General features: G+C 58.9%; 2 protein-coding genes across 2 annotated transcripts in view; one reads left to right on the top strand and one right to left on the bottom strand.

Annotated features, from left to right (window-relative positions):
• The window catches only part of CACNA2D4 (calcium voltage-gated channel auxiliary subunit alpha2delta 4), an 84,358-nt gene extending 69,272 nt beyond the window's left edge, over positions 1-15,086 (top strand). Inside the window, exons 29-40 of the mRNA XM_061206696.1 lie at positions 5,578-5,639; positions 6,019-6,063; positions 6,254-6,316; positions 9,873-9,943; positions 10,341-10,416; positions 10,834-10,886; positions 11,153-11,208; positions 11,545-11,565; positions 12,375-12,492; positions 13,768-13,880; positions 14,187-14,269; positions 14,982-15,086. Of these exons, the coding sequence (XP_061062679.1) occupies positions 5,578-5,639; positions 6,019-6,063; positions 6,254-6,316; positions 9,873-9,943; positions 10,341-10,416; positions 10,834-10,886; positions 11,153-11,208; positions 11,545-11,565; positions 12,375-12,492; positions 13,768-13,880; positions 14,187-14,269; positions 14,982-15,086 (866 nt within the window). The remainder of the gene's footprint in view (positions 1-5,577; positions 5,640-6,018; positions 6,064-6,253; positions 6,317-9,872; positions 9,944-10,340; positions 10,417-10,833; positions 10,887-11,152; positions 11,209-11,544; positions 11,566-12,374; positions 12,493-13,767; positions 13,881-14,186; positions 14,270-14,981) is intronic.
• A 4,885-nt stretch (positions 15,087-19,971) lies between these two features.
• Positions 19,972-24,262, bottom strand: part of ADIPOR2 (adiponectin receptor 2) — a 51,807-nt gene continuing 47,516 nt past the window's right edge. Inside the window, exon 8 of the mRNA XM_061206064.1 lies at positions 19,972-22,696. Within this exon, the coding sequence (XP_061062047.1) occupies positions 22,568-22,696 (129 nt within the window). The 3' untranslated portion in view covers positions 19,972-22,567. The remainder of the gene's footprint in view (positions 22,697-24,262) is intronic.

The raw sequence follows: 24,262 nt of genomic DNA, 5'->3' as shown, positions 1-24,262 counted from the left end.
GGCACAGGGCTCCTGGCTGGCGCCCCCCATGCTGCAGGGACCGGTTTCTATGCCACCGGGCCTGTCATCTGGCACTGGCAATGCCTCCTCCTCCTCCTTCCCCAGCAGAATCCCACCTCCTGTCCCCAGCACTGGGAGGTCAGAGTTCCCTGTGTCCTTTGGCTGCCCAGGGGTCCGGTCCTGAGCATCGCCCCAGCCCCAGCCACTGCCGCCAGGCAGGAGGCAAAGCAGCTGTCCGTGTAGGCAAGGAACCCAGCGGAGATGGGCTCGGGCCCCAAGCCTGGCCCCTGCACCCCCCACGCCCCTGCCCAGCGCACGGCACTCACCTTCCGCACCCCAACGAGCGCCCTGAATCAAGCGGTCTGAGCCGTCCAGTGAGCCCCTCCTGGGATTCCTGGAGAAAGGAGACAGCGGGCGCAGCGGTACCAGCCTGATCCCCCAGCAGGACCTGGCACGCAGAGCCCCGGCGGGAGGAACGCCTGAGGCCGTCTCCCAGGGCAGGCAGCCGGGTCAATAACACACGGCGGAGGAGAGGGAGGGACGCGGGAGCCGTGAAGAGGGGCAGGCGGGGAGGGGGAGCGCGTGTGCGGAGCAGAGAGCAGCGGAGTGACAGCGGGGGAATATCCGTGATGACAGCGACAGGCGCGCACACGGGAAGGCGGGCCCACGGAAGGCGGGCACACGGGCGCACACACACCGGAGGCGCTCACCCCTGAAACGCTCCCGTTTCAGGGGGAGACGCGGCCATGAACTCCAGCGGGAGGAGGACTGTTTACCAGGCCCCTCTATTTTCCTTCCCCACCTCCGCAGGCTCTCCCTGCCCTGGCTGCCGCCCCCTCTGGCTTTGTCCCCCCTCCCCTTGCCTTTGGGGACACAGGGGCAGGACCCAGGGGACAAAGGCCCCAGGAAGCTGGGTCTGAATCCTGTTCGGAGGTGGGGGCAGTATCTCCCACCCTGCCTGTAGGAAGGGAAAGCTGATCCGGGTCTCTGTCAAGGGGCGGCTTATTCCAGAGGGGGTAGCTGGAGGGGTGCACGGGGACCCATCTGTCTGGTGGTCCTTCGGAAAGGGGCCCCAGGCCACACAGCCGGTGGCACACGGTCACGCAGAGGTCACTGAGCCTTGTGACCCCAGACCGGGGCTATTTGGGGAGGGAAATGCAGGCAGGCTGGGCCGGGGGCCTGCGGTCAGGTTGTCTGGAGCACCCTGGGGTGAGCCCTGAGGAGGGGGCCAAACCCACCCCGCCTCCCCGGCCTGGGCTTCTGCTCCTGGCTCTCGGCTGGATGGGAAGAGACTGGTATCAAGAACTCAGAGACGTCTTTACCAGCCAATCAGAACAAAGGAGTTGGAGAAATTGATATTCCAAGGGAAGGCAAGTGTTGATCCAAAGGAAAGGAAGCCAGGGACCAAGTCAGGGGAGGAGCCGCCGGCCAGAGCTGGACACGTGGCATGTTTCTGGCGTCCCTTTTCCATTTTGCCTGCTTTCTGGGGGGTCCACTGTCAGCCCTGGGTGCAGGTTGAGAGACCCCCTTGACTCAGGACGCTCCCACACCCTCTTCTGTCTGCTCCGCTGTTCAACACAGCAGGGATTCCCTGTCTCCCACCCCACGCCCATGTCACACGCACCTCACCTGCCCCCAAACACGCTTCCTGTCCCCCAGCTGCAGGAGAGTGTGTCCTTCCTGGAGTCTGGGACCCTCTCCTCACCCATGGGGTACATCCCGCTCCTTGAAAACTCAACCAGAACTCACGTCCTGGTGCACCGTCCCAGGCTAGTGCCCGCGGGACCTTCTCCTCTGACCCGTATCAGAGGACGCGTGGCAGCTTTCTGTGGGTGGTTCACCCCCTCTCCTAAACTGGGGGCTCTCCCGGAAGAGGGGTCCACCTCGCCAGGCTGAGTGAGGAATGAGCTGGAGGAAAGAGCCCAGCCGGGTGTCAGGGCCCAGAGTCTGGGCTGTGTTGCTCACTGACCAGCCGTCAGCTGCCTGTTAGCCCCACAGCCCGGGGCCGCCCTGCAGTGAGCAGGAGGGGTAACCAGGTCTCCAGGGTCCCTGGGCACCGGCTCCCCAGCTGGTACCTAAAAGGTGGGCCCCCGCTGACCCCGCAGCCCTCGTACAGGTCAGCACAGCCTGCAGCTGGGTTTCAAGGACCAAGTGGATGGGAGGGCGAGGGGGAAGATGGAGTTTCTGGCCCCCCCGGGGCATGACCCCCCCAGGGAGGGTTTCTGTGTGTGCAGCACAGCTGTTCTGTTTTGCCGTCTGTGATGACAAAGCAGCAAGGAGGTGACAGCCAGGACGCAGAGCAAAGAGGTGCATCTTGATAAGCCGTCTGCCGCCTGTGGCCTTATTGAGGCTCTTTGTCTGCCAGTCAAGCGGCATGGGTCTTAAAGAAAAGCTGCTTTGCAGGAAGGCAGGCAGAGGGAAGGTGGGACTCAGCCCCGGATGGGGGACAGGCCGGGCTGGGGCAGGAGGAAGGGGGTCCAATCGCTCCTCCTCCATCAGATTGCGGTAGGTCCCCCTGGGGACCGAGGTCGGGCTCTAACACAAGGACCGCCAAGCACAGGCCTGGAGGGGGAAGCAGCCTGGAAGGATGGAGGCCTCGCCTGCCCTCGGCCCGGGCCTGGCTCTCTCCTCACCATGCGCTCTGCCCTGTCTGCAAAGCCCAGCACCAAGGGCTATTCTCTGCTGCACACAGCAGGCTTCCAGGAGGTGCCGGGGGCAGGGTGGCCAGCCTGGGGTCCACTGGAGCGAGGGAACGGGGGCCGAGGGCCGCCCTGGAGTCTCTCAGGAGAAGGCTGGGCTCTCGCGGTGTCTGGGGTGGAAAAGCACGATTTGGGTTGTGAGGCAGGCGTTGAACAGAAGGATGTGAAACAATTCGAGCCCCGAGGTAAAGCCGTCAGGCGTGGCAGAGCACGGCTAACAGTTCTCCCTGGAGGAGGTTCTTCTTGTGTCTCACCTGAATTCCCCATCTCTTTGTGGGTTCCCTCCTGGGTCCTCGAGGGCACCAGAGCCCAGCTACATCGCGAGCATCCCGTCCCGCATCTATAGAAGGGCGGGGCTCCACGTGGATGAAGGAGTTCAGCAATGTGCCCACACCGGAGGTAAGGGGAAGGCTTGCAGAACTGGCTTCCCAGCCAAGCGGCTGACTCAGTGGAATTCACAAGCATTTACTTATTTAGCTCGAAAAATATTAATTGAGCCCCGATGCGTGCTAGGTGCTATCCTAGGTGCTAGGTATCGGAACTCAACCCCCCACCCTCCTGCCTGCTCTTAGCCCCCATTCTAATGGGGCAAGACAGACTATAAATGAGAATAAAGTAAATAAGTCATGCATCTTAGAAAACAAAAAGAGTGATGAGATAGAGGGTGAACGGCCGGCCGCAGGGAGGACTGCGTTATCTGGGAAGTCAGGACGCCGCCCCAGGAGAGGCTGTTTGGGCCGAGATCCAGCCATGAGAAGGAGCCTCCTCCTAAAGTTCTAGGGAAGAGCATTCCCAGGGGAAGAAGGCAGCTGGTGCAAATGCCCCGGGGTGGGAACAGGCTTGGCCTGATTGAGGGAGAAAGGGATTTGGGCTGAAGTCAGAGGTAGGGCAGTGGGGCCAGCTCCCTTGGGGGCTTGGACACCAAATTACAAAGGCATTTCAATTTTGTTCTAAGGGCAGCGGGAAGGCCTTGGAAGGTTTTGAGCAAGCGAGAGACGTGATTTGATCTTCAGGAAGGTCACTCTCGTGGTTCTGTGGGGAGCGACCTGCTCAGGGGTCTGTGGCATTAATCCAAGTGGCTCTGGGGGGTAGCAGTAGGGGTGGAGAGAGTGGGCAGATGCGTGACGTTTCGGAACAAAGGCGGCAGCACTTGGGTGGGACGCGGGAAAATGATAACAATTAGGTAGAAGGTGTGTCCCCACGTGGGGAGGTTTGGGGAGGAAAAGCCAGAGTTAGGTCTTGAACTTGTGAAGTTTGAGATGCCTACTGGTGAGCCAAGGGGACTGGCACCAGGCAGGTGGAAGCCCTAAATCCTAGGAGCGGGGCTTGCCTTGGAGGAGCCCGAGGTCCCACTGACATGGAGCCTGGTTCCGGGGAACAGGCTTGAGGTCTCACTCCTCCCATCTCTACCCACAAGCCTCAAAATCCTGCTTCATTAGAGAAGCACTAACCCCGCTCTCTCAAGACTCCCTGTGGTGGAATCACAGAATTTCTCCCAGCTCAGAGATGCCGGGACTCCAGGAGACTTGGCGGCAAGACATCGAGAGGCCAAGTCTCGCTCCAGAAAGAGTCTGAGAGCTTTGACCCAGAGGCCAAGGTCGGGGTAAATAAGCGTTCCTAAATCCCAGAGGTTCGAACATCCTAAGCTTTCATGTGACTCCCCTCTGACAATTGTTAGGCGGTTCCACTCTTTCATGCAGCCTTTTTCTACAGGTGAGAGAAATCTGTCTAAAGTGAACATCAAGGGTGGTCCTAACAGGAAGAACGAGGGGCCTCCCGCAGCCTTAGAGAGAAATGGGGGAGGGGAGCACGCCTCACCTGCTGCTCAGGTGCTGCACCTGGGTCTGTCCTCTTTGTCATGAACCGAGATGTGGGCCTACCCGTCCCCTTCAGGCCCACGCCTTTTACCCGCCCCCCGGACCTTGCAGCAACAAAGCCGCCCCCGACTGTGATGGAAAGTCTCTCCAGTGAGCCGTCACTGGGGTGACTGCAGAATGTCTCGTGAACATGACATAGCGGCTGGAACCCCGACCCATCCCCACGTCACAGACAAGGGGACCGGGCCCTGAGCGGGGAGCTTGCCCAGGCCTGTCAGCCCCCTCCCGACGGGGGCTCAAGTCAGGCCAGAGGAGAGAGGTGAGGTGCCTTAGAGACACCGGGCGCGTGGGTCCTGCTTCTGTGTTCAGGGGCCAGGCGGCTCGGGCGAGGCTTCCCCAGCCGTGAAGCCCCAGCGATAGCAGAGCCGGCCTGCTGTGTGGACACGAGCTCAGGACGCAGGGTGCCTGGCACTCAGCACACTTTCTATATTCTTGTCTCTGATGATAGGAGGCCGGCCTCGTTTCTTTGTTCTTTTTCTTTCACTATAACCTGCCTTTCTTTCTATTCTCTGGCCCCAGATTTCTCTTGGCATCTGGGCACTGGCTTGCGTTCTCCAAGCGTTTGGGGACCAGAGAGGCGTGGCGGCCCTTGTGAGCGGCGGCATCAAAGCCTGGTTTTCTGGGGCTGGGAGCCTCCTGCAGGCCTGGGCGACAGGGTCTCGACTTGCGAGGAAGGAGCCTTCTTACAGATCGGGGTGGGGGGCCGGAGCGGAGCGGGTGGAGGGGCTGTAACTACCCACGGAGGCCCTGAAATCCAGCCTCGGTCTCTGTGGGAAAGGGGAGAGCGGCCTTCCCGGGGCGCCTGCCTCGAGCTTCAGGGATGGAGAGACAGAGCCACCGGTGCCCCCCACCAGGAAGCTAGTCTGCAGGCTGCCTAGTGGCCCCCCACCCCCTGCTGATGGGCCTCCTCCCTCTGACTCAGATCTGACGTCTTCTCTTGCCATCCCCCCCAACCCCGTCCCCAAACACCCCCATGGCCTTGCCTTCCCCGCTCCTGGCAGCCGTGGGCGTGCAGATGAGGATGGAGTTCCTGCAGCGTACGTTCTGGGTGGCCACCCGGCAGGTGGGTGCCAGGGGTCGGGGGTGGGGGGCGGTGGACGCTCAGGGTGAGGACCCCCGACCTGTGCACCTGGCTGCTGCCACCAGCAAGGCCCTGCCTGCACCTCAGCGCCCGGGCCCCCCAGCAAACACTCCCCACGCATACACGCAAGGCACACACGCCAGGCACGCGCCACGGGCGCACCACACAAGCACACACACACATCACACAGTGCACACGCCCCTTGAGTGCACACCACATTCACCAAACGGGTATGGGACACACCCCTGCACACACATCACAGGTGTGCTGTGGACTCCATCCCCACACGGATGCATCACACACACGCACACACACCACACACACACACGTGCACAGCTCATGGTTCCCCTCTTCCCTCCAGTGCGGCGCTGCGGAGGGTCCGTGCCCGGAGAGCTGCCAGGACAGTGTGAGCTCCCCACGGGGGGAACACGGTGGGAGAGGGAAGCAGCCCCCAACCCGCGTCCTCCCGATGGGCCAGCCCCTCCTTCCCTGCAGCCCGGGCTCCACACAGAGGGCCTCCCTATGCGGTCGGGTGGGCAGGGACCAGGGGTCAGCAGCAGGGCCTGGCCTTGACCTCCTTCTGGGTTTCTTCCCAGGACCTGGACTGCTTCGTCATCGACAACAACGGATTCATCCTGATCTCAGAGAGGCCCCAGGAGGTAAGGCACGCGGGAGGCCCAGCGGCCTCGATGGTTGGAGAAAGCTCAGAAGCAATCCCGGCCCAGGGCCAACTAGAGGAAAAGGTCTGATGAAAACGGAGTCTCTTCCTAGAACCACAGCCAGCTCCGCAAGACCCCAAAATCCAGACTTCTAAACTCAGACGCCCAGAGGAAATCTTACGTCTCTGGTCTTCTCCCACGATTGTTGGTAGGGAGTTGTCCACATGATGAGGCCCCGGCTTTTCTGTCTGCAGCCTTGCCCTGGGGGTCCTCCCCCAGAGTCCTACACCCCCTCCTGCTGCCCACCCCCTACCCCCCTCTGCCTCTCCCCTCTCCCATCAGGCCGTTCAGGCGGCTGTAACAAAACCCACAGACTGGGCGGCTTACAAACCACAGTTCTGGGGGCGGGAGGTGAGAGACCAGGGTGTCAGGGGCCGGGGTGGGCCCCGTCCAGGTTGCAGCGTTCTCACTGTGCCCCCTCCTGGCGCGAGGGACAGGGAGGCCTCTGGGGTCTCTTTTCTAAGGGCACCAACCCCACTGTGAGGGCTCTGCCCTGGGGGGTATGTTTCAGCATGTGAATCTGGGGGACACACAGGCCATGGCGCCCACCCTTCTATCTCCTTGGGGCCGGGTCCAGGCCTTCCCGCTTCATGCGCGCTTCCCGTCTGGACCTCCCTTGTGGGAAATTCTGTCCTAACCCCCCAACCTGGCTTTGCTGCGAAGGGGAGTGAAGGGTGACACTCCCCATCACACGGCATGGCTGTGCACCCAGGAACCCCACGTGCCCAGAACGGCCGAGGAGAAGGGACAGCCACAACCTTGTCTTAGCTGAACCCCAGGTTGTTTATTTAGCCAGGAATTACACCTGAACCGACCCTGAACACATTCACCTAAAGTGATGCCTTGAAATGAGCCAGAAGCATCAAGGGGCCTCCAGCCTCAGGGACACGGTGTGTGGTCCAGCAGGAGCTTTGCCACTAATCAGACGTGTGGTTGGGTGGCCTGGGCCCATCTCCCCCTGTTGGAATAAGGGCCTGGGCTGCGTGATTTCTCAGGTCTGGGTGCCCGGGTGCCGGCAGAGCCGCGGGGAGCGAGCCAATCTATGACAGCAACGTTACTCAGATGTCTATTTCTCTCAGTACTTGTCTACTCAGCGTATTTACCCTTATTTTCTCAGCCATTACATTATCTTATCACCCCGTGTGTAGTTTTAAAAGCCACCTCACATCCTTTGTAAAACAGAGGGCGTAAATGAAATCTAATTTTCATCACAGGGTTGGGACCTTCCAGGGGCCTCCACACAGCCCCCTCTCCCCCCCCACCAACCAGGCCCCATCAGGGGTGGGACGTCCCTCCATCATCTCTGGTGACATTATTAGGCTCATTTTATACCCGAGGGACAAACTGAGGCTCTGCCAGTTTAGGTTACTAACCCAAAAGCTCATGGCTGCAGAAAAGCCAAACTTTGAACCTAGAGATACAAGTAGAGAGCCGTGACTGAGGGGAGGTTCTAGAAAAGCCCTCCTGGGAGGGAGACCAGGCTGGGGGAGCAGTGGCTTTGATGGGACCGAGAATTTGTAGGGCGGGGCTGGTGTCCTCGCTGGGCTCCTGGGGGTCATCCTCCCGCCGAGCCCCTGCCCCAGGTCACCTGCTGCCACTCAGGGCAGAGTCCACTCCCCTGCTGCCTCGGCGGAGTCTTAGGAATTAGGACCCAGAACGCCTGCGTCAGTCTCCAGGTCTGGTGCCCGGGCTCTGGGGGCGGCGGTCTCCGCCCCCTGGACGGCTCTGACCCCAGACCCAGGCTGTGAGGCTCTGAGAGGGCTCGAGGGGTAACACAGCGTGTGCGGGCAGCCCTGTGTCAGGAGTCACGACGCCTGTGCCCGGTGGACACTGGAGACTAGAGTGAGGCTTGGCCTGAAGGTCCGCGGAGGACGGAGCTGGAAGCCGGGCGCTGACTGTCCAGCCATCCAGCCATTTCTGCTTTTTTTAAACTCATTCACTCCACAGCCCTGCAGCACTTACCTGTTGCTCTGTAACAAATCACCCCCAGCGGGAGGGCTTACACCCCAAGACCCACGATCTCCCAGCCTCTGTGGTGAGGAGCCCGGTGTGCTCGGCGGGCGGCCCAGGCTCGGGGTCTCCATGAGACATCAGCGGGGCCTGACCTGCGAAGGGCCAGCCTCCGCCCCAGATCCCGCTGCCCCGGGGGCCTCCTGGAGGGTGGCTCGCCCCACCAAAGCGCAAGGCTGAGGAGAGCCAACGAGTGTCAGCTGCATGAGGCCACGGTCCCCTGCGACCGGCTCTCGGAAGGGACAGCGCCACCTGGACCATGTTCCGTTCACTAGAAGCAGGTCGCTGGGTCCAGCCTACACGCAGGGGAAGGGTACAGAGCCGTGAGGCCCAGGAGGCCGGGCGACTGTGACCCGTCCAGACTCTCCCACCACAGACTCCTACCCGCTCCCCAGACACACCCAAGAGCCTCAAGGGCCCGTGACCTGGCCCCTCCCCCCTCATTAGCCCCTCCCCCTTTCATCCCTGGGCCTCAGAGTGCCGTAGGGGGACAAGTAGCCTCTGGGGGCTTGATAGAAATGCAAGTTCTCAGGCCCCACCCCAGACCGAGCGAATCAGAAACTGGGAGTGGGCGACCACCTGCCCTGCAAGCTCCCCCCACCCCCGAATGTAATGAGGTCCGAGGACCACTGCCCGGGCCTCAGCGCTGGCTGCTGGTGGTCTGGATGCACCTTGCCGCCTGGGCTCACGTGCCAGAAGGCCCAGGTGACACTCCCTGTCCTGCCAGGTCCATCCCGGGGCCCAGGGAGGGAGGCCTGTTGCTTCCATGGTGCCGGGGGGGCTGCCCTCCTGAAGAAGAGGTGGGTGCTCTCTGCCAGGGCAGCCTGTCCTCGAGGTCACGTTGAACGGGGGACACCTTTCTCCAGGGTCCAGGAGCTTGTCTTACTCTCAGGAAACTCCCCTTCCAGAATCAGGGGTCTGGACAGTGGGGATATCGGTGAATAAGCCTGGAGTCAAGACAGACTGGGGGGACAGGCTCGTGGGGAGGGAGCCAGCCTCACCAGGAGCCTCGGTTCCACCGGATCAGGAGACTCAGATCACTCAGCCTCACCCTGGTCGCTTCACTCACTCTGCCCATCAGCAAATGCGCAAACAATCACCATGGCCTCTGGGGATCCGCCTGCCAGGATCTCGCTGTCTGGTAACACAGACACACACACATGCCACGCACATGCAGGTGCATGAAACACACACGACAAATCAAGTTTCACCTTCCTGCACGCGATTCACCCGGAAGTGTTCAAAGAATTCTGCACCTTTTAAAAAACAAATCTGATTGCAACGCCTAGATTGATTTCACCCCAACTTAGAATTTAAAAGCACTGAGAGGCGTGGCTGGTGCCGGCCCAGGAGAGGGGGCCCGTGGAGTGGAGTCACAGGGACCACGATTCGAGGGCGTCTGGAGGGGAAACCCAAACACAGGTAAAGCCTGGCACTCGGAGCAATGTCCTCACTCATCCTGCTGTCCCCCCTCCTCCCCTCACAGACGGGACGATTCCTGGGGGAGGTGGACGGCGCCCTCATGACCCAGCTGCTCCGCATGGGGGTGCTCAGCCGGTAAGTAGGGCAGGCGCCACACCCACCCCCCCGAATACACACTGAGGAGGGGGGATCGGATGCTAAATGGGCCAGACAGATTTCAGAGCCCGACCTCAGAACCCACAGTGAGCCCCACAGGGCTCCAAAAGCAGCCTTTCTGAAGCCCGGAACTTGATGGGGGCGGGGAGGGCGGGGAGGGGGGAGAGGGGCTGAGGTCATGTGACCCTTAGCAGGAAAACCAGATTTGCTGTTCGTTGTCTTTGAAGCAGCGCAAGAACAGAAATGTCATTTTCTGACCTGCCGATCACGCACCGCCCCGGATCTGGGTGACCAAAAACCTGGCTGCAAACTCCCCCAGGGTGGGGGTGGGGCAGGGGATGGGGTCCAGACTGCCATGCCCTGCTTCTGGTTTCAGAGTGACCATGTACGACTACCAGGCCATGTGCAAACCTCCGACCCACCACCACAGCGCCTCCCAGCCCCTGGTCAGCGTGAGTGTCACCCCATACCCCGCCCTGCCGGACGCCAGCCTGTCCCTTTCTCTCCAGGGCCCCAGGGCCACTCTCAGTCCTCTCCCAGTGCCCCCGGAACGCAGCCCGCTCCCCCGCACCAGGGTCTCATCTGGGGGCCCTCAGGGCGATTGCTCTGGCAAAGGAACAGGTTGCAGCCCCTTTCTTGCCTGGTTCCCACCTTCACCCCCAGTGCTGTCCACACATCATCAGGGACCCCAGAGATGCCACCCAGTGTGATGACGGGCATCGTCCGCCCTACAGTAGGAATTTCCCAGAAAACGCAGCTTTCCGCTGCTTCCGCTGCTGGGAAGGGGTGGAGGAGAGCCCGGGGTGTGGTCTCTGATGGCGCAGAGCGAGGGGGCCCTGGGGCTCACAGTGTGTTCCCTCTCCTCCCAGCCCATCTCTGCCCTCCTGACTGCTACCAGGTGGCTGGTGAACGAGCTCTTGCTGTGAGTGAGGGGCTGGGGGGCTTCGTGCAGGGGTGGTTTATGAGGGAGCCCTTTGAGGGGAGCTGCCGACGTCCCCACGACCCCAAAGGAGGAGGGTGAGGTCCCCAGGTGGAACCAGCCAGGCCTGTATGGGACGCCCCTCCTACATGCGGCTGCCACCAGGAGCCTCCAGCAGGGACAAGGGTGTCCTGGGGGCGAGGGGCAGACAGCTTGGGGGCCCACTGGAGAGGGCAAGCAGGTCTCTGAGATTCACCTGTGCCTGACAGGCTCCTGCTGGAGTGGAGCGCCTGGGGCTCCTGGCGTGGGGACAGCGGGGCCGAGGGTGAGTGTCGTTCCAGCCTCCACCTGGAAACCGTCCCCTCAGGGGGAGGGGCAGGGGGGCTCCGGAGAGTCCACCGCTCACATCCATCCTGTCGGCTTCTCTTATCACCTTCCCTCACCCCTGTGTGACGTCACCCCATCCCGGGGCACCACCGATCCACGTGACATCATCCATCCCGTGTGATGTCATTCACCCCGTGTAACATCATCCATCTCGTGTGACATCATCCATCCCATGTGATGTCATTCATCCCGTGTGACATCACGCCCACACCATGTGACATCAACACCTGTGTGACATCATCACCACCCCATGCCGTGCGCGGGTCCTGGGCAGCCAAGGCCGTCTTCCATCACTGTAAGTAGGGCAGCCAAGGAGCTGGGTGCTGTCCCAGGAAGCTCTCTCTATCTGGACCCCCTGACTCCAAAGGCCCCTCCCAACTTGCAGCCCTGCTCCTTCGGGGTGTGGGTGTAGCCCAGAGCTCAATCCCACACAAGTGCAGCTCTGCCCCGGGGAAACGGAGCCCCCCAGCCCTCTCCTGGGCTGAGAGCGCTTACAGCACCAGGAGGAAATCTGTGTGGTCCCGAGGCTGTGGCCCCTCGCGGGCGAGCGGGGTCTGCTCCCCCAGGGGTGGACGTGGGCCCTCCGGGGCGGCTGCCAGGCCTTTGCCCTGTGTTTGCTGAGTCCTTTCTAAGCCGACTCTAGTGACCACACAGGCCCCACTGAGGAGCCCGGGAGGCTGGGCGCGGGGCCCCCGCCTGGCTCTCCAAGTAGCCACGGGGGCAGGGGGCGGGGGCGGACCCAGGGCTTGTCCAGGAGCTGCCCGTGCAGGGTGCCCGCTGGGCCCCCCGCAGGGAGGAAGGGGGGAGAGGACGAAGGGCTGCCGTCTCCCAGCGCCCCCCCCCCCAGCCCCTGCCCTCCTCTCAGCCCCTGGATGTCACTGCTGACGGTGAGGAGAGAGACGGGTATCCCCAGGGTACCCAAGTGTGTCACCCACACGCGGCCACTCCCCTCCCCCGGCCCCAAGTCCTGACCGGAGAGCCACCTGCCAGTGGACGGACGTCTCACTCCTGGCGCGGTGACCGCACTGCCCGGGGCGTCAAAGCCCATCCCCGCAGCTGTGGCCGAGGCGCCCCTGAGTCCACGCCCTTTCCGTGTCCCCGCAGCCCACAAGCACAAGAAGCAGGACGTGCTGCAGCCCTGCGACACCACCTACCCCGTGTTCGTGCACCAGACGGCCATCCGGGGGGCCAACGGCATCGTGGAGTGTGGGGGCTGCCAGAAGTGAGCGGGGCTGAGCGGGACGGGGGAGGGATACCCGCAGGCGAGGCTCAGCGGAGGGACCACAGGCTGGGCGCCCAGGGAGCCAAGTGCGGGGCTGGCCGGGGACGGGAGAGGCCCCAGGATGCTTCTGGGAGTGGCTAGGGCACCTGGCACTTCCGTCTCTGGGTCCCACTCCCGAGGGGAGGTGGCTGGTCCCCCAGCTCCGCCAGGCCCTGACCCAGGGAGGAAGGGAGGCCTGGCTGAAAGTTCTGACTCTCACCTGGACCCCGGGCCGCCCCACCCCCAGGAGGTTCTGTCCTGACCCCGAGGCTATGGTCTTCCCTAGGCTGTGCCCCTGGCCAGCATGCCACTCCCCCGGGGCTTCCCGGGATGTCCCTGAGACCCAGGCCTCAAGCAAACTACCTTCTAGTGTGGTGCCTCAGACTTTGGCATCAGAGTCAGGCCCATCTCGTGCGGGCGTGTGCTGGAGGGAGGGATTCTACCCTCACCGCAGCCAGTTTCTCGGGAATATTGTTATTTGTACACTTGTCTCAGAGGCTGGCAGTGCGGATACACGAACAGTGCGGGTAAAGAGAAGTCCTCAGAGCAGACGGACTTGATTTAAGAGGAGCTGTGTGACCTCGGGCGCATTACTTAACCCTCTTCTGGCTTCAGTTTTCCCACCTGCAAAACAGGGATAATACCAACCTCATACGGCGCGGTGAAGGTTAAATATATACGTGTGCCTGTGTGCACGTGTGTATGTATGCATGTGCGTGTACACGTGTGTGTGTGTGCACGTGCATGTAGGAAGTCCTCCACCCCATAGCAGACGCCGGGCAGTGGCTGTCGCCAACGCACTGGCCAAGCGAGGGACCACGACCGGCTCGCACCTGCTCTCCCTCCCCTCCAGGCGGCGTGTGGGACTGTGGGACCCCCTCACGGCCAAGCGCGAGCACTGCATCCCCGCCCGGAGCAGAGGCGGCCATGCAGCCCTGTTTGCTTGGGACAGTCCTGACTTGCTGTCCCCATGTGTGTCAACAGCAGCTCCTGTCCCCTCCCCCGCAGATGTTTGGGCTTCCTCACTTCCAATCTGCTAGGAAAGGAGCAGAGCAGCTGCGAAGGCTCGTGGGGAAAATAAGCCAGGCAGCCCATCGGTTGCTGGGACGGTTCCCGGGCTGCCCCCCCGGGCTGACCTGGCCCCGAGTCCTCACACCCGTCTCCAAAAGAGCCTCCCCTACAAGCCCAGGGTCCAGCTGCCACAGGAACCTCCACAAGCCAACCTCTCTGCCGCAGGACATTCGTGATGCAACAGATTCCCACCAGCAACCTTCTCCTCCTGGTGACGGAGCCCGCCTGTGACTGCAGCATCTTCCCGCCAGTCCTGCAGGAGGCTACGGAAGTCAAATATATCCTCCCGACCCTCCAGCGTGTACGGGCGAGGGAGGGGTGGCGGGTAGGACATGACACTGAGGGGCTCAGACTTTGAGAGGCAGGGGCCAGCCTCCCTTTTGCCATCAACACCTCCCCTCCCCCAAGAGCATCGCTACCAGTTCTCCCACCCTCCCCGGGGCCCCGGTGCTGCTCCTGACCCCGGAAGCCGCTTCCAAGGCAGCTGGTCCCACCAGAGGTAAGTTCTTCCAGAGCTCGGTCCCCAGAGTCTCCAGAATTAGCTCCGTCGGCAGGTGTGTTCACCTTAACAGTGAATTCTGCACATAACGCCACAGTCAAGTGTGACAAGATGCGCTCCCGGAAGCTCCGCCGGCGACCGGATGCCTGCCACGCCTTCCATCCAGAGGTAGGGGCTTGGGGGGGGGCTCCATCCCCAAACCCTCAGCCCTGAGCTTGTGCCCTTCAGATTTGAGAGCGTCTGGACACGTGGATGCAGCTGTGAGGGCACCTGCGTGGATGACTGGAATCACCCATACGTGTGCATTCACGCTGGGCCCCGTGTCATTCAGATACTAAGTCAGCAGGAGGGACCCAGGGGTGTTTTACAAGGAGAGCCGCATCTCCCAGGGTCGGGGCCCTCCGTGCATTATAACACAGCCTCTCCACACGGCCCTCATTGCACTCAGCTCCACGTGGTCCAAGCAAGTAGGAGGAAACCGTTAGGCACATAATACCGCTGGTGACCGGCCCTGTGCACCCACCACGTAGCTGGGCTCCTTGTACATGGGGCCGTCCTTGCTGGACATGGCTGCCTCCACACCCAAGATGCTCCCACAGTCCAGGGCTTCTCTGAAGTCCTTCTAAGAGGATGAGCCCACAGCCCCTCCAAGGCTGGGGCCAGCGAGAAGGCTCGAGCCCAGCTCTGGGGCTGAGTGAGCAGCCTCTGCCTTCCCCTAGAAGGCAGGGGTCTAACAAAGGGGGCAGTGTTCCCTCCGCTTGCTGGAACTTCCCTCTCTCCCCAGCCCCTTGGCCCCTATTAGTCCCAGCGATCCCTCTCCAGACTCCTGGCCACCTCTGCCTGGGGCGGTCGCCCCATCGTGAGTGCTCTGGGTTCACAGGAGAACGCCCAGGACTGCGGCGGCGCCTCGGACACCTCAGCCTCGCTGCCCCTGCTCCTGCTGCCCCTGGGTGCCTGGGTCCTGCTGCCCCGGCTGCTGCGGTGACACCTGCTCCGGCCGGCCGGTTTTGACAAGGTGACCCTTCCAGAGACATTGTAAAGAGTCAGCAGCTGAAGTGGGGTCCAGCGCTCTACAGTTGGGTTCTCACCCAGGTCCAGGCTCATCCAGTCTTGGGCTGATGGTCCCCCCTCCTGAGATTGCTGGACGGAACCAGAAATCACTCCCAGAGACCTTCCGGGCGCCTGGTACCATCCACCCCGCGTCTCAATGGGCGGCCTCCCTCCCCTCCTACCTTCTCTTTGGAGTCCAGCGTGAACTCAATTTGGACCAAGACAAAAGAGTTTTGTTCTGTCTATTCCCCAGAAGTTCAGACCCAGCCAAAGCAAGGGGCAGCTCTTTCTAATGAATCTGGTTGGTCTTCAGTAGAATCCAAGGACTTAAATGTACTGAGAAAGAGGAGAGGAATGAGGGCCACAGCAGAAAGGGGAGGAGGGCAGGAACGGGCCCCACGGGAAACGCAGCTTCCCCAGGGTGAGATGCCTGATGGGGGATCAGCTCAGTCTCCCAGCTGCAGCTCAAAAAATGTGTGTGTGTGTGTGTGTGTGCGCGCGTGCGCGAGAGAGAGACAGAGACAGAGAGAGACAGAGGAAAGGCAGGGTCCTTTACATGAACATGGCCACGCATGATGTCCACAAACTGTTGCTATTAAAATTTTTTTTCTAAAAACGTCTTTGCAAAGCCCTAACTTAGTGTTTGCATCTTTCTAAGAAAAAGCCAGTAGGATGAGCTATACAGCTGCTGCCTCGGAAGAGGATGCGAATTCAGGGGAGGTGGCAGGAACAGCTGCAGCCAAGCAGAGGGGTCCCAGGAAAAAGAGGGGTCTTCACAGTGGCATGGCCAGGGGGCTCCTGAGAGCTCCAGGCCCCCAGGAGGTCCAGGTCCCAGGCTGGTCTTTTTCTGGCCACTGATCTACAAGAGAGACTACCTGACTCTGTCCCTGGGGTTGGAACTTTGGGGAACACTGCAATTTGCAAAGCGGAATCCAGTGGGAAGGGAGATGCATCTGGGTACCCCTCCCTCAGGGTCTCGGTGCCGGGGCTTCCTCCCCCGTAGACCCGGCTCCCCAGGGACCACAGTCCCCACTGTGGGAGCAACACTGAAGGCGGAACAGTGTAGAAACTCTGGGGGTGGCCTCCGATCTCTGAGCTTAACCGGCCTCCCAGGAGGAGGTCCAGCCCAGCCCCATGACGGGCAAGGACCATGCGCGCCGGGCCTCTGGGGACCCCTCCCAGCCCCCCACACTCGCACATGCAAGCTTCCCACCAGCAAACAGCCTCGCCAACTCCTTCAAACACATGATGTTCATGAAGCGCCTGCCACGCGAGGACACGTTACTCTCACTGCTGTCACGCTCCCCGTATCTACCTGTGAGGTGGGCACCAGTGGCCCAGTAACAGCTGAACTCGAGCCTCAGAGAAGATGAGGGACAAGCCGAGCTCGCTCGGCAGCCCGTCTGCGAGGCAGAACAATGCTTGGAGAGCCGAACGCACCGTGGAAGTAACAGGCACCAACTCATCCAACCCGTACAACCACCCTCTGCCGTAGGGCCTACTATCCGCTCCTAGACCAGGAAACCCAGGCTCGGAGGTGAAACCTGGCTCCAAGTCATCCGCAGAGTATTGTGAGGCGTGAACGGGAGGCTCACGTACTGAGCCTGAAACGGCGTGGCCTGCAGTCGGCACTAGTTACATGTCACCTACTCGCATCTATCAGAGCATCTTGTTTCGTGGCGGAGGGCCTGGAGAAATGACCATTTGGAGGTCAAGAACAACAGGCGAGGTCACAGGTGCCCGCCTGGCGCAGGTGGGCGAGGAGGCAGCGGGGGGCCCGTCTCCCGCCCCCTCGGCTGCTGCAGCCCAGCTCCCCACTTGGTGTCCCAGAGAGCTCGTGGCAACAGCCCCTCCCTGCTGGGGCCCTTAGCGACCCTGCGCCCTTCTGCAGCAACAGTACGAGCCCAGACCCCGACCGCCAGCCTCTCTCCAGGACAGCGTCCCGTTCCCCACCCAACCAGGGAGAGCCTTTTCAGGCAAATTTATCAACTATCTTGGCCACGTAATTTTTTAAAATATTTATTTATGTAGGCTGCGCCAGGTCTTAGTCGCAGCACACGGGATCTTTAGTGGTGGCCTGCGGACTTCTTAGCTGTGGCATGCGAACTCTTAGTTGCAGCATGCATGCAGGATCTAGTTCCCCAATCAGGGATCGAACCCAGGCCCCCTGCATTGGGAACACAGAGTCTTATCCATTGGACCACCAGGGAAGTCCCGGCCACATAATTTAAAAACCAAGCTTAGGCATGCCCTAGAGCCCTCGCGCTGCAACTACTGAGCCCGCGTGCCACAACTACTGAAGCCTGCGTGGCTACAGCCCGTGCTCCACAACAAAAGAAGCCACCACAATGAGAAGCCCGCGCACCAAAACGAAGAGTAGCCCCAGCTCGCCGCAACTAGAGAAAGCCTGCGCGCCGCAACGAACACCCAATGCAGCCAAAAATTTTAAAAATGAGGGACTTCCCCGGTGGCACAGTGGTTAAGAATCCGCCTACCAATGCAGAGGACATGGGTTCGAGCCCTGGTCTGAGAAGATCCCACATGCCGCTGAGCAAATAAGCCCGTGCTCCACAACTACTGAGCCTGAGCTCTAGAGCCCGCGAGCCACAACTACCGAAGCCCACGCGCCTAGAGCCTGTGCTCTGAAACGAGAAGCCACTGCAATGAGAAGCCCGCACACAGCAAAGAAGAGTAGCCCCCACTCGCCGCAATTAGAGAAAGCCCGTGTGCAGCAGTGAAGACCCAATGCAGCCAAAAATAAATAAACTTAAAAAAATAAATAATTTATTTTAATGTAAAAATTAAATAAATGAAATCCAAACTTAGGAAGTGCTGGGGCAGCTCCTGGCCTCGTCTGCTTCACCCCCGTCTCTGCATGGCCAGGAGTGGACTGTAAGGCCTGAACTCCCTTTCAGAACCAACGGAAGCAAAAACCTTTTGATACACTATGGTTCTAACCGCCCCCAAAGGACAGCAGGGGGCAGCCTGGCTCAAGCTAAAGAGCCATCACCTTGATTTCAGAGGATGACAGGATTCTGGGGACAGAGTCCTGAAATCCCTTTTCCTATAAACACCGTCACCTCTTGGGTGACCGAGAGCGCAAGGTGCTGCCAGCGCCTTCCTCAGGGCAGGGATATACTAACTCCTAAGCCTGCCTAGTAATGTGTGTATTTTAATGGAAGTGCTGCTATCAGGTAAAAGGCTCCAACCACCGCTTCACAATGCCACGTGGAGTTTCGGTTTGGGAGGGCAAGGGAGCAGACACCTCTCGAAGTCAAAGCAGCAAACACGGGGGAGGAATGAGAGCAAGAGGTTGGCAATCCCTGCGGCTCATCTGAGGGATGCTGACCTCGGGGAGCTGGGGTCACAGGCGAGAAAGCGGGGCCGGGTCCCAGCAGGCCCGGGCGCTGTCCCCAGGCCAGGGCAGCAGTGAGAGGCCTTCCCTCCCGCGTGGCTGGACATCTGCCATCCCTGCGGAAGGCAGGGCTGGCCTGGACTTGTTTGCCCCAAGTCAGGCAGCTGAAGGTGGGGAAATCCCTGCAGCGGGACCCAGGGACTGGGGCAGTGCTCCGTGCTGAGCAGAACACTCTGGAGACCAGGGATTATTCCTGGGGTGATTCGGAAGCAACGGCACCTGGATCCTTCTCCAGGCCGCAGAGCCCTAGCAACCGGCGGCCCAGATTCAGACACATCCCTATCCACTCCCTTTCCGACGCCACGGACGTCGCTGAGAAAGCCTTCCAGCTCAGCAAAGGACTAGGGAAAACCAGGGGGTGTCTGTAGGCCTCGAGGACTGTCACCAAGAACAGGGCGCCGGCAGTTCCCATTCCCGGGTGACCTGCGCAAAAACCCGCCAAGTTATTTCTACACTTAAAATGAGAATTCATCCAAACACTGGAAATTCCCCTGAAAAAACGAAATTGACCTAAGGCAAAAGGGTTGGGATTTCCTCTCTTTTCTCACGTTACATAGAAGGACTAACAAACGCCCAACCTTTGGGTCAATATACATGAGACCCTTTAATCTGGGTTTTCTTCTTAGTGTGAAGAATGCTGGCATGGGCGTCAGACCTCCCCCTGGTAGCCTCCTCACCTACAAAACAAGAGTGAAATAACACAGACGTGTTCGGTGGGTGCTGCTTCCAGTTAGATGAGGCATTGAGTCCTTTAACAGACCCCTCTGCATGAGGCACTCCTTAGGTAGTATTTTTGTAACTTTAACAATAAATTAAGAACTGCCCCTTAGAGCTAGCTCTCCCCTCCATTCTACACCTGGTACCCCCAGTTATGATGAAAGTGTGAAGGCTGGGAAAACCTGAGTTGGGCGTAGGCACTTTGTTTTTTAAACTGCACCATCTTTATTAACTCATTACTATCCTGCCTGCCATTGTAACACATTACGAAAATTAAATGGAAACTCAAAATACACAAATTACAAGACTATCTAAAATTGCAAGAGAATAAATTTTCAACTTCCGCAAACTCTCAACATTATATGTGGAAGTGACAGTATACGATATAACTTTCAAACAATTGGTAGCCCAATTGAGTACACACACCCCTAAATGTCCTCAGATACTCTATTCAGTACAGAAAATACCCCTAGTGGCCAAAGAATTCTATTAATAATTCCACAAGATCTTAACTTGTTGAAAAGTTAGTCCACAGAGAGCTTTTTCAGAATGGTCTTCAGCACTCAGACTGGGACGTTTCCGAAAATTTAAGCTTCAGTGTCTAAGTTAAGGCTTCAAGTAAGAAGTACCAAAAGCTATGGAAAGGAAAGCTGAAGCAGTAAAAAAAAAAAAAAAACCAACAAAAAAGTTCATATTCCATTTGGTTCTTTTTATTAGAAGGTGAGCAATACAGCAAGTAGGGAAATCCCATGATGAATGGAACCATCACATAAATGCCTTTCTGGAATCCCAACCCTCTACGATCCCCAAAAATGTGCTTTGTGGCTTCAGCAACTTATAAACGGGAAGGGGGAAAATACTGAAAAGGCCACTATTTAATGGTGAAAGGATGAAGCTGTAGCGGTCCTAACCAGCCTAGGACCCAAAAAGAAAGTTAAAATCTGCACAGAGCAAGCAAGCCTCTGCCTGCTGAGAGTAAGGCATCCAGGCGCCAACCTGTGAGAGTTCTCAGCGAGCTGAGACGTGCGCGAACGGCGGGGTAGGAGCTGCAGACACACCCGTGGATGGGCGCACACGCCGCCACGCTCCCCAGAGCGGGGGCTGCTACTGGAGGACGTCTGGGTGGTGGTAGCTTCATTTTCCTAAGGGTTTGTGCTATGTTGAGCCAGATTCCGCTCCTCCTTTGGAGTGTGGGGCGACCGGGCCCGGGACTGCCGCTTCTGTTGGTGGTGTCACAGGGCTGTGCAGACACACGCCCTGTACCCCGAGGTGCGTGACCGAAGAGCAAGTGTGGCTTCTGATATGTGCTGCTGCTTCATGAAGCGAGGTGTGCTTCCTCCCAGCTGGGCCTGTCCTGCTGGGCTGGGCTTCCCCATGGGAGTGACAGCGCTCGTCCTTCTGCCGGCACGGCACCAGCTCACCCACTGAGTCTTTCGCTGAGCCCACCCGGCACCCAGGGCAGTGACCTCACTCAGAATCAAAACACTCCTAAGTTCTTCGCAAGTTCTACAATGGATTTTCTTCCTGGCTCCCAGCTTTTGCTGGAGATTGGAAGGGGCGAGAACGGAGAAATATAACCAAGGAAAAACCCCACACTGAATAAATAGGAGAGCCTTCCCATATTCCCAAACAGCCCCTGGAGGCTGCCGGCCCCCATGCTCAGGGCCTCAATGTTCAAGTCTAGTCCCTGCCACCCCGAGGATGTAATCTAACCCCCTGCAATCTTGGCTGAGTAAGTAACTGGACTCAAGGGCTATGCTGATGGTCCTCCCATGAGCCCGGGTCAGGGTTCCGTGAACCAGACCCTCCCCTACTGCCCCCTGACACCCTAACAGGGCACCTCTGGGACATGAGCAGCCTTTTTCACTTCGAGCAGCTCTTCAAAGACGTGACAGCTTCCAGAATCTGGCCAGACCCCATGGCAATAACACAGCATTTCCTTGTAAGACTCGCCACCACACTAGCCCTGAAAAGTGGGGTCCTGTGGTGCTGGCCACTCAGGCACTGGCGGGGCAGTGGGCTCTGCTTTAGGGGCATGCCGCTGGCTTTCCCGTTCGTGGAGAGGTGATGCACCTGCCACCCGGGGTCACCAGGACAGCACCGTAGGCAAACGCTCTCTCACCCACGTAAATGTGTCAGGGGCACCTGGAATCCCTCTGTGGCTGGCTCCATGCCAGGAACTATGATGCCAGGAAAGGTCGATTTTTATTCCCGAGGGGAGGAAGGGTAGTTAGTTAGGGCAGTGATTTTCATGGAGGAAAACGTACGGGGCGGTCCAGAGCTCCACAGCAAACACACGGAACGCTCTCACGCCCGCCCCACCCCTGGCAGCCAGCCAAGTCACCACCAAGTTGAAGAGGACGCCAGGAAGCACTGCGATGGGCCCCTGTGCCAACAGTGCCCCCCTCCACCGCCCCTCTGCCAGCCTAAGTGATTTTCCCTAGTAGGTGGCTCTCTCTAACGACACAGTCACTAGAGCCTTGATCTAACACATCCCGTTAGCCTTTCACGCGCTGTTTCCACTGAGAAAACGCACGCTGCTCCGTCCACCTCGGGGCTCCCGAGGGCTCTCAGGTGCGAGAGCGGCCATGCGACTGCCGGGCTGGGCCGTAGGCTCTGCCCCACCAGGGCCCAAGGTATGCCAGCCTTTAGAAGGCACCCTGGTGCACAAGGCATTATACATTCTGGGGCTGTCACCTGATCATCCTGCAGTCACTTGTGCAAAATTGAAACAGTGTGTGGTACTTGCATGTTTCATTCTATACAAAAATCGTCCCTCCCTCCCCTACCCCTATGTTTTAAACATTTATATAAATTTTTATTTAAACAGTAAGTTAGAAATCTTATTTACATTAATTTCTTTGTTCTCCCAAAAGCACACCCCACCCCTTATAGGATATAAATGTTCACCGAAACTGGTTGCGTTATTGTTTTCAGGAGAGAGGAGGGAGAAGAATGAGCCTCCAGCTAAACTGTCCCGACACCTACAAAGAAGCAGGACACGGATCAGAAGCCAGTCTGCCCGGGTCTCACAGTGTCCTCACTCAGCAGACCCAAGAACAAGGCAGGGTTTGGGTCGTCTCTCCTCTTCTCCACCTCTGAGGTGTGATTTATTTTTGTTTTCTCTTCCCAGTCGCGGACCACCTGGAGCCCTGGGGCGTCACAAAGCCCACGAGCCTGCCAGGGTTTGGGGCTCCTCCGGTACTGGCGTCACCGGCCAGTGAGGGAGGCCTGCAGGCACCGCAGGCTCTGGGTAAGGGTCAGTCCCCGGCCACCGGCAGGTATCACAGTGCATCTTCTTCACTGCAGCCTCCGCCGATCATGAAGCGGAACTCCTGGAGGTTCGAGACACCGTGGAAGTGAACGAAAGCGCCAGCCACCACGAAGATGTGGAAGAGCTGATGGGAGTGAAACTGGAGCGGGGCAGGTGGGGGGCGGGTAGAGAGACACATGATTAAACGTTGGCAGAAGGTCCTGAAGATCATTTACGCTGAGCAGGGGGCGGGAGTGGATGTGACAGCTCAGACTCCAGGCACCCACAGACCTCGGAGCATCCAGCATGCATATCACATTCTGCTGAGTTGAAGGCCAGCTGTCCCCACAGAAATCAAGCTGCGGCCCTAAGCTCGAGACATGAACACATGCACGCCTGACACTGGGGACCTGGCGGACTCGGGGCAGGTGCTGCCAACAGGCCACAAAGCCCTGAGGACCCCGTGACGCCGAGCAGCAGGCGATGGTTAGACACGGGGGTGTTTTCCTCACTGCTGTCATGGACTAGAACATCATTTAAATGCTGCTCTCCTGGGAAACAAAGGGACTTCCAGGATGGGGTAGAGGGTCAAAATACCTGGTGGCTAGAGTTTCCTTCAGCTCTAAGACGCCACAATTACATGAAGATACGACATCAAAAGACTAGGAAAGGGGGACTTCCCTGCTGGCGCAGTGGTTAAGAATCCACCTGCCAATGCAGGGGACACGGGTTCGAGCCCTGGTCCGGGAAGATACCACATGCCACGGAGCAACTAAGCCCGCGTGCCACAGCTACCAAAGCCCGCATGCCTAGAGACCGTGCTCCGCAACAAGAGAAGCCACCGCAATGAGAAGCCCGCGCACTGCAACCAAGAGTAGCCCCCGCTTGCCGCTACTAGAGAAAGCCCGTGTGCAGCAATGAAGACCCAACGCAGCCAAAACTAAATAAATAAAATAAATTAATTTATTTTTTAAAAAAAGACTAGGAAAGGGGGACTTCCCTGCTGGCGCAGTGGTTAAGAATCCACCCGCCAATGCAGGGGACACGGGTTCGAGCCCTGGTCCGGGAAGATGCCACATGCCGCGGAGCAACTAGGCCCATGTGCCACAGCTACTGAGCCCGCACATGCCACAACTACTGAAGCCCACGCTCCTAGAGCCTGTGCTCTGCAACAAGAGAAGCCACTGTAATGAGAAGCCCGTGCACTGCAACTAAGAGTAGCCCCGCTCGCCGCAACTAGAGAAAGCCCACGCGCAGCAACGAAGACCCAACGCAGCCAAAAATAAATAATTTTTTTTTTTTTTTTTTTTTTAAAAAGGACTAGGAAAGCAGGGCCTTTTACTTCCTTCTCAAGTCAGAAGCTGGTCTACAAGCATGTGATGGTTCTGATTTAACTTGTTCTGTTGAATGCTAGTTCACATCAAAGGGGGTTATTGCTCAGTGTACCAAATATCACTTCAAAACTTACACTGTTCTCTCATTATAGTCTCAACATGAAAAATGGCAAAACTAATTATCAAGGGAAAGACATTGATTTTAGAAGTGTAAACTAGAGGGATCCATAAGTCACTTCCCAAGAGATACTTCCTAGGAAACCAAAGGGGGTTCATTTTCCAAAAAGGCGGGGAGGGGTGTGAAAATTTCTCCATATCAATGTCAAAACCATGATGAGGCAATCTCAGAAAGATAAATTTGATCATCTGAAGTTCCAAAGATGACCTAAGTT

Source organism: Eubalaena glacialis, chromosome 11 (assembly GCF_028564815.1).
Source record: "Eubalaena glacialis isolate mEubGla1 chromosome 11, mEubGla1.1.hap2.+ XY, whole genome shotgun sequence".
Classification (NCBI taxonomy): Eukaryota; Metazoa; Chordata; class Mammalia; order Artiodactyla; family Balaenidae; genus Eubalaena; species Eubalaena glacialis.
The sequence above is the reverse complement of the archived record's forward strand: the minus strand, read 5'-3'. Positions and strand labels throughout refer to the sequence as shown.